Source organism: Colobus angolensis, unplaced genomic scaffold (assembly GCF_000951035.1).
Source record: "Colobus angolensis palliatus isolate OR3802 unplaced genomic scaffold, Cang.pa_1.0 Scaffold260, whole genome shotgun sequence".
NCBI lineage: Eukaryota > Metazoa > Chordata > Mammalia > Primates > Cercopithecidae > Colobus > Colobus angolensis.
The window spans coordinates 1331582-1341444 of record NW_012115822.1 but is presented as its reverse complement, the minus strand read 5'-3'; the positions used below and the strand labels follow the sequence as shown (position 1 = coordinate 1341444).

Below are 9863 nucleotides of genomic sequence, written 5' to 3'. Positions count from 1 at the left end.
GTGTGGAAGAACAGACTGGTATTCTGAAAACGAAAAGAGGAAGTCATAAGCTAAGTTCACCTCAAGCACTTAGGCAGGAGAGATAGGAGAGCTACCCTCTCCAGTGGAAACAGGATGAGGCTGGCCCAGGTAGAGATACTCTGAGGAGTTTCTGTCTCACTTCCCCATGTGTCTGGAGCACTGTGTGATAATCGCCGCTGTCATAAGACTGACAGTAATAGTCAGCCTCGTCCTCAGACTTCAGCCCAGAGATGGTGAGAGAGGCAGAGTTGGAGGAGCTGTCGATGGAGCCAGAGAACCGATCAGGGACCCCAGAGGGTCTTTGGTTATCATCATAGATCACAGTGGTGGGGGTACTGCCTGGGCGCTGCTGGTACCACTGCACGTAGTAGCTCCCAATGCTGCCACTGCTGCGGGTGCAGGAGATGACGACTTTCTGTCCCACAGACCCAGACACAGAGTGGGGCTGAGTCAGCATAAAGTTGGCCCAAGAGCCTGCAAGAAGAGAGCGACATAGAGATCAGTGGGGAGAGATGAGGACTGGTTCCCAGGCAGAAGGAACAGATCATCAGCCCAGGTGACATCCAGGAGCCCTCCCTGAATTCCCTGCAGGCAGCCACCTGTGCAGTGAGCGAGGAGGGTGAGGAGTAGCGGAACCCAGGCCATGATGGAGACGCTCCAGGCTCTGCTTCCTGAGCCACAGCCAGGACTGAGCCCACCAGCCCTTCTTATCTGTCACTCATATCCTCAGAGTGGGAGGGCTCCATGCAAATTTCTCCCTTTCTGGAGGTTGCACAACCCCCTCCTTTGACCCCAGACAAGGTTGTGACTGAAAAGTGGAAAGGTTGTACAAGGGGGAGGAGCAACACCATCTGGAGGGCACAGAAACACCAGCAGGTGGAGGGAAAACAGCAGAGGATCTGGGGCGCTCTGGTTAGTCGCTTAGACCACCGCGCCCTCTGGTGGATACGGCAGTCATGTCCACCCCGGGCAGGTGCAGGTGCTCAGTGCCCCTAACCTTCCATCCTGCACTGCTCCCAATTCCAGCCACTGTCCAGGGGGCCTCTGCTCAGCATCCTATGCTCACTGAAATATGTTCAGATAGGCCAAGGCACAGTACTCTGGTAAGACAGTCTCTTTCACTTTGTGTTATTGGAGGTGGGGAGTATCAGTGAGAATGGGCTCTGCCTTCTGGAGAGGCCACATGGGGTGAGGTTGGGAGCCCGTCACTGGAAAGTCTAGCCCTCCGAGCACGAAGGGGGAGGAACCCTAGTATTAGGGGCCAGATTTCGCCATCAGAGGCACCAGGAGTTTCTTTCAGGCCTCTCACCTCTGAGCAGATCCATTGCTCGCCCTGCAGGGCTGTGACAACTACTGTTTGTGCTTCTCTAGTTAACACTGGTAGGTATCTTCTCTAATGCTTGGATTTTAGTTTCGTAGTTACTTGTTTCTGAGTCTCTCCAGAGAGTTTTTTTTATTTTTTATTTTATTTTTATTTATTTTTGTTTGTATTTAGTTTGATTTTATGACTTCTATTTTTTCTGAAAATTTATCCTTTTTCATTTGTTTCAAGAATACCTGAAATTGCTCATCAACAGGATTTTATGGTGACTGATTTCAATATATCTGTCATGCACTTGCAGCCCTAAATCATCTCAGTGTTAATGTCTGGATTGCCTTTTCTCATTCAAGTGGTGATTTTTCTACTTCTTGATATAACAAGTGTTTCTTTGAATTGTGTCCTATTTCAAATATTGTATTATGAGACTATCTTGAGGATTTTCAATAGATCTGAAACAGTGTCTGCTTTTGGTTTGTTGGTTTTCTCTACTATGTTTTCTGTTGTCATTCTCAGGAGAAATGGGTCCCACTCTCCTTTGGAAGTGTTTAGTTTCAAGGTTTTCAATCAGTCTAATCATATTGGAAATGCATCCTCCAGCAGGCTGCTTTCTATTGGTTAAAATATTCCTGAGGCCTTACATCTCTCTCATCCTGTCTCTTAATCTTTCTCTATAAAGTTAGTCAAGTTATATTTCAGTGTTGCTGATAACTTGGGGAAGGAGAAATGCACTTTTGATCTGAAGTGGCATCTTTCACCAAATCAGTTACTCACATGCCTAAGTGACCCCCATTATACACTTCTCTGGAAAGCTACAGGGCTGAAGGATAAGCTGCATGAATTCTCAACATCCTCACAAACCTCGTCTTCCCCAAGCCTGCCTCCAGTGCTGCGAGCAGTTTCTTACCTTTACAGGTGAAATAACTTCATGTCTTCTTTGAGGGTGATTGATGCAGGCTCCTCCCTCCAGCAGTGAGACAACTGCAGAATCTGAGCCCATGACTGGGAGTGTAAAAGAATAGGGTGTCCCACTGACTCAATCATGTAAACTGTGTCCAGTCGGTGCAGTGCGGGGACCAGGGCTGAGGGTGCCTGTAGAGCAGCACTGCCAGGCTGGGGGACTGACTCTGTTCCTTTTAATAACTCGCAATGATCAGCAGCAGTGTCCATGGAACTGCCCACTTTGAGGAGCCACCCTGCACATTATCTGAGACTTTCTAAGTCACGGAGGGTCAGAATAACTTTTGCTCTTGGGAACGTTCTAGGTGTCAGTTAGAAGCCAGTGTCAAATGTAGCAATTAATAAGCTGCATATTGGAAAAGACATCAGGGCCTGGGAGCCCATCACAAGGCAGGAAGAAGCAGAGAGCAGATACCCCTGTAGATCATAAGGATGCTGCTCAACCAGGTAAGAGCTTTCCTCGGGCCGCGCTTTCTGCCCCTGATGGACTGTGCTGATGCAAGCTTCCTGCCCTGGGCTAGGGCATCAATGAGTCCCATCACAGTATGTACAGTATCTTTAGCTTTCTCTCCCGTTGTGTATCAGAGAACCAAAACTGGGAGCTCTGAGACTGCCTGATTGGAGCATATGACATACAGCTCAGAACCTCTCATACCTGCTCTCCCTCCAAAGTCCACCTCCATCATTCCCCCACAGACTACACAAAGCTCCTGTTCTCAGCCTGAGTCTTTCCTAGTGCTCAAAGATATAATATGGATTCCAGTTACATACATGCCATAAAATGTTTACATTTATCTTCATAAATTATATTGCTATATTATTTTACAAGTCAGCTTGGACTCAAAGCAGCCTGGGCGGACCCTAGATGTCTCCCAGATGTAAACATGCCAAATGTCAGGCTTCTGGGAGTCTCTAGATCCTAAGAGCACCGGAGGGATGGGCGGGGGGGAGGGGGGACTCTGTAGGAATAATTGCTTCTCTGGCTTCCAACAGTGAAGTGTGGTGTGGTGAGAGCTTGGCTAAGTTAAAAATGAAGGGACTTTAGAATGTCAGTAGAGTCTTCATTAATTTCTTCTTCCTAAAGGTAAAAATTCAGGGACTGTGGCCACATGTGAAGTGAGAGGCTTTGGGGCCCAGAGTGTATTTAAATCCTGCCACCCTCTCTCCTCTCTTCCTTCTTTCTCTTCTTCCCTCCTTCCTCCCTCCTTCCTCCCTCCTTCCTTCCTGTCTTCCAAAATTTATTAAAGCCCCTCCTCTTTATAAGCCATACTGCAAAGCACTAGAGGTACCAAGTGAATGAACCAGAGTCCTATACTGATGAGGGACCTGTAGGCTATTTGGAAAACAGATGATTCCAGCCCTGAGTGATCAATAAAGTTCTGGGGGAAGAAGACAGATTTTGGGAGCCCAGAAAGGACACCTGACCCAGAGAAGGAATGGCCAGGGAGGCTTCTAACAAAAAATGATGCTTGAGTTGGCTCTTAAAGAAGGCACAGGTATTAGCTGGGTGATGGATAAGCGATAGGTTGAGGGATAGCATACCATATAGGGTAAATATGTGCAGAGGCCCCAAGGCAGGATGAAACATGGTGTTTTGTGGAGGATGAATATTGGTCTGGGTGGAGATGGGGTTAGACTGAGGGAGTGTTCAAGTCATTGAAGACCTTGTGAGCTAAATGAAGAAGCTTGTACTTAGCTTCCATTAGATTGAAAATTCCATGAAAACATGGACTGTGTATTTTGTTTGTTTCACCAGTGAGACCTCATTCCATGGCATATTATCTTGCACACAACAGAACTTAACAAGTGTTGGTTGACTGACTCTATTATTTCAGAAGTCAAAGTGAGCCATTGATGGCTCTTGGGCACAGGAGCAACATGATTATGTTTGCACTCTTGAAAAATCAATCCTACTGGATGGACAAAGGGGAAACAGTGCCTTGGCTAAGGTAGAGAGGAGCTGGCCAGGACTTCAGACTTGGAGACCATAGTCAAGACAATTAACGGTCCCCCACTATTCAACTTCTTCTTCCTTTTCTACTAGAATCCCCTGAAGCTTATGAGGGCACAGGACTGCCTAGCCAGAGACTGCATTTCCCAGCTTCCCTTGCAACTAGGTGTGGCTATGTGACTAGGTTCTAGCCGGTGAAATGTGAGTAGATGTGATGGGTGTCACTTTCACACTTCCATATCAAAACGGAGCTACTTGCCCCATTTCCCTCTTTTTCAGTTTGTCTTGAATGTAATCAGGATGATGGGAAACAGTTTTATCTATGAAGATAAGGATTACTCTCTAGGGCAAAGACTGGCAAACTTTGCTTGTGAACCTATACTGGCTGGCCATCTCTTTTTAAAATAAAGTTTGGTTGCAACACAGCCACATGCATTCATTTACCTATTGTCTGTGGTTACTTTTTTGTTACAGTGACAGAGTTGAGTGGTTGTGACAGAAATTTTCATGGCTCTCTAAGTCTACAATATTGACTATCTGGACAGGGTGTGGTGCTCACTGCCATAATCCCAGCACTTTGGAAGGCTGAGGTGGATGGCTCACTTGAGTCCAGGAGTTCAAGACCAGCCTGGGCAATGTAGCCAAACCTTTTCTCTACAAAATAGTAGCCAGGCATGATGGCATGCACCTGGAGTTCCAGCTACTCAGGAGACTGGGGTGGAAATATCACTTGAACCCGAGAGGTTGGGGCTGCAGTGAGCTGTGATCGCCACTGCACTCCAACCTTGTTGGCAGAGTGAGACCCTGTCTCAAAAAAAAATAACATTGGCTATCTGATACTTTACAGATAGCTTGCCAATCCCGTTGTGGGGATGGCAGAGCTACAAGGTGGGAAGAACCTGAGTCCCAGGATGGGTTCATGGAACAGACTTTAGCAACTCATTTACATCAAGAGTGATAAATGAGGGGAAAATAAACTCCGGTTTTAGATGCTGATGTTGGGTTCTCTGTTGTGGAGGTGAAGCAGGCTTATTCGTCTGGGGTGATACTTGAGGTTTGTTGTCTCACACAGAGGAAATCAAGGATGCAGACACACGAAAAGTGAGGTTAAGTGTGGAGGTTCAATAGGCGAAAGAAAGAGAAGAGCTCTCTCCTACACAGAGAGGGGGCCTGAATGGGTTGCAGGTCCACCGTGACAAGCAGGCTGTTTTATAGATGAGCTTGAGGAGGTAGTGTCTGATTTATGCCCCCACCCTAATCTTTCATTATGCAGATGGATTCTCTGCTTGGCTGGTGCCATGTTGCCCATTTCTTTATTGAACACATGGTAACAAAAACAAAGGGACATAGAACCTCCATGTTTGGTATGCCAGGCTCCCAGGTAGCCCCTTTCTATTGGCACAGCTGCCAGCATTCACCCGTGCAAGCTTCCAACTTGTTTATCTATGTTGCAGCTTGATTTTTCAGGCTGCTCTTTGTTAGAAAAAAATTGGGGGGCTGCTTTTTGTTAGAAGGGAAGCTTTGCTGAGTACTCTTTTACCCTCATTATCTGCCTAAATAATTTCTTTCTACCTCCTGTATTGGAGGCAGCTCAGTTACATAACAGAACTCAACAAATACTTACTGGATTAGTTCAATCAGGGCAGATGAAGCTGGGAGTGATCTGAACCAGGGCAGACGTGATGAGGAGGAGAGAAGTGAATGGAGTCCAGAGACACTGGGGAACACAGTGAGGAAATCTGGTGTTTGTCTGGAGGAAGAAGTGAGGACAGGATGAGAAATGACTCCCAGGACAGCAAGGTGACTGCAGGGGACAGAGGAGCAGGTTGGGGAAAGATGCTGAACTTGGTTTTGTGTATATGGTGCTTGAGGTATCTGTGTGTCCCAATGGGACTCAGAGGCAATTGGCCCTCATGGGAGGATTTGGAGAAGGGACACACTGTGTATGAATAGGATAGAGCCCACCCCTTGGTACATTGATGCCAGCACCAGAGGTTGAGCTAGAAAAAGCTGTAATTGTTACTCAGTCCATCTCTCCATGTTAGCACTAAAAAGACTGAGGCTTAGAAATGATAACAAGCTCTTCTAAGGTCACAAAGACGAATGTTGGCAAAACTCAGGCATCCCAACTCTTGGTCTAGTACTGACATCCCTTCTTCCCAGTCATTCATATGCCAGGTCTGTTGTGAGGCACAGGAGTACAATACAGCCAAATACACATGGCCACTCCCAAGAGAGCAATGGCATGCCAACTGTAAGAGGCACCTGATTTCAGAGATGTTGTAACATTCCAGATGTGCATCTTAGGAAAATGAGCTATGGTGATAAGGGAAGCTACCATTTCCTGAAAGTATATGCTGACAGAAGTGCTAGTACTAGCCCCACTTTGCAGATGAGAAGAAGTTAGGTTCAGAGACACTCACCTCCAGCCAAAAGTCACACAGCAAGAAAATGGCCAGCATTGCTCATTCATGAATTCACACATTCATTCAACAAACATTCGTTGAGAACCTACTAAGTGACAACTGTCATTCTAGCATTTGAAATTATAGCAACAAAGAAAATTGATCAAGTTTCTGCTGCTCTGGGGTTTGGTTTCTATTAATAATAGTGGAGGAGGAAAGGTAAATGAATAAATATATAATATGTAATGTATCAAATGATTTCAAGTTCTGAAAATAAGAACAAAACAAAAAAACAAAAAGAAAAGAGATTGGCAAATGAAAATGTGGTGCTATTTCACAGAGGGTGGCCAGGGAAGGACTCCTTAATGAAATGAGTTTGAGCAGAGACCTGGATGAAGTGAGGAAGGGACAAGCCATGTGGACATAAGAGAAGATGCTTCCACAATGGAAACAGCAAGTACAAAGGTCCTGAGGTGGGACTGAAACTCATGTCTATGCATTTAACACCTTTTCTCCCACTCTGCCATATGTTCTCAATTCAACATGTACTTTTCTGAGCATGTACTATGTGGCAACATCGATCAGAGGGTGGATAAGATAATGAATTCTACCAGATCCAATTCCTGCCCTCAGAACTTTCACAAAGTGGCAGGGGAGGCACACAAACATACTGGACATGCCTTGAGGACCCCAGGCAGATACAGAATAGGTGAAATAAAATAGGAATGGGAGTTCATCTGGACAAGGAAGAACTTGCCCTGGGGATCAAATGCAGGTGGATTTTTACAGTTTTTCTTAGTAGTATAAATGTATCAGACAAGTGTACAACTTGATACAATTTCACAAGATGAATGCTCCCCTGCACCCCAGCATCCTCATCAAAAGAGTATAGCAGACTCCGCAGAAGTTCCGGAACACCTCTTCCTGTGACACCTAAGCTGACTTCTAGCACCATAGATGATTTTTTCCTGCCTTTTATGTCTGACTTGTCTTGCTTAAGACTATGGTTGGTGAAATCCATGCATGTCATGTGTAACTGTAACTCATGTTTTGCCATTACTGTGCAACATCCCAATATGTTAATATGCCACAATTTATTTGCCCATTCTGCTGTTGCTGGAGAATTCAGTTGTTTCCTTTTGGGACCATAATGGGTGATGCTGCAATGACATTCTGCTGCATGTCTTTGGGTGAATATGAGTACATATTTCTGCTGGACATGACCTATGTGTAAGCCTCCTGGGTCATGGGCCATGCATATTCTGAGCTTTAGCAGATGCTGATAAAATGGTTCTACCAATTAGTACTCCCACCAGAAGTAAATTCGCATTTGAGCAGCATATCCTCAATAGCATTTGGTATTTTCTGTCATTTTCATTTTACTTCATTTTCATTCTTGTGGGGGTGAGATGTTATAATATTGTAGTTTTAATTGCATTACCTTGATGACTAATGCAGTTAAAAATGTTTTCATATGTTTACTGGCCATTTGCTCATTTTATTTTGGTGCAGTGCCCATTCAAGTCTTTTACCTAATTTTTTTCCACTGGGTGCTCCACCCTTTCCCTATGGGTTACTAGGTGTTCCTTATGTGTTCTGAATATGAGTTCCTTGTTGAAGACACTATGGCAATTATCTTCTCCACTCTGTGGGTTGCTCTCTCATTCTCCTAATTGTGATGATTGATGGACAGGTATTCTCACTTTTAATACAGTACATTTTGCCTCTTTTCTTTCTTACAGCAGAATAGAATTTTCTCAAGGATATTTAAATGCAAAAAGCAGTGTTTTCCAGTGGAGGAAGTGCTTTGCCCACAAGGAGGGAGGTGGGAGGGTTGAGGGAGACTGCAGGAGTTTTATGTGGGACAATCATGGAGGCTTTCCAAAGCCATGCTTTGGAGTTGGTCTTCCTTCCTGAAGTCCACAGAGAGCTGAAGTTTTGAGCAAGGGCTGTCAAGACCAGCGCTGGGGTTGGGAATATGAATTTAACAGTGAATGCCTGATGGGGTGAAGTGGAGTCGGGGAGAGCCCAGCCTGGAAAGACTTGGGGCAGCTTCACAGAGAGGGTTTGGCATTCTTTCTCCCCACAGGGATATAAGCTGGGGATGGGGTGTGGGGACACATTCATGGGTGATGAATCTTTAAGGATAACGTCATGACCTGACTCAGTCTAGAGCTGTCTTTCTGCTCTTATGTAAAAGCTCAGAGAACAAGCAGATGATTCGGAGGTTCACAGGCCACTCCTTCATCCATCTGCCCTCTGAGAGCCTTGGAGAAGATGGGGCAAGCCTGCCTGTTCTACATCCGAGAATAGCCCTCCTTCTATGAGGTGGAAGACAGGGTGGAGGCTGGAGAAGAATTGGAGGGCCCAGGCAGGAGACCTACATTATTAACTTGGTTCAACCTTTATTTATGGCTGTGTATCCTTAGGGCAGTCTCTTTCCTTCTCTGGGCCCCAGTTTCCTTACCCACAAAAAGGGCTGTAAGACTCAAATGAATGCATGGACACAAAATGGTCTGTGGCTAATACTTTACAAATATAAAGGATTATTGTGTCTCCTGCTTCCTCTCTCCATTCCTACCCCAGGAACCAGGCGATCAGAGATCTTTGCATTTATCCTGCTAATGATTATGCCAGCAATGGTCTAAGGGTCCAATGTTGCTGGACCTAACCCAGAATCAAATGCATTCATCACCTATACTTTCTTGCTTTCTCACTAATATATGAGCAGTTCCCCCCAGTACTGAACTCCTGTCTCTGAAATCTAAGCATTTAAATCCCAGAGAGGGACATGAAAATCATACATTTTCATTTGAAATGTATTCTCATTCCTCTAAAACTATTTGAGGTGACTGACAAAATAATAAAATAACATCTCTACCGTATCCTTAGGTCAGACACCATGCTGGTCATTATGATAGGAGACACACTTGGAGCTATGGACAGAGAGGGTGTCAAAAGCAGAGGCACATGGTGGAGAAAAATGCAGGATCTCAAAGAGCCCATGGTGGTGAATTGTATGTGTCAACCTGGCTAGGCTATGGCACCAAGTTACTCAACCCCACACATGATGCTCTGAAGGGATTTTGTAGAAGTGGTTAACATCTACCATCAGTTGACTTTAGAAAAGAAGATTGTCCTCAATAATCCAGATAGCTCCATTCAGTCAATTAAAAGGCCTGAACAGTGGAACCGAGGTTTTGCTGAG

The 9863-nt window shown here is 45.3% G+C and overlaps 1 gene segment (V, D, J or C); it reads right to left on the bottom strand.

Annotated features, from left to right (window-relative positions):
• On the bottom strand, positions 1-815 carry LOC105515494. The segment is given in 2 exon segments: positions 1-495; positions 621-815. Coding segments are annotated over 2 exon segments (450 nt in total).
• Positions 816-9863: the final 9048 nt, after the last annotated feature.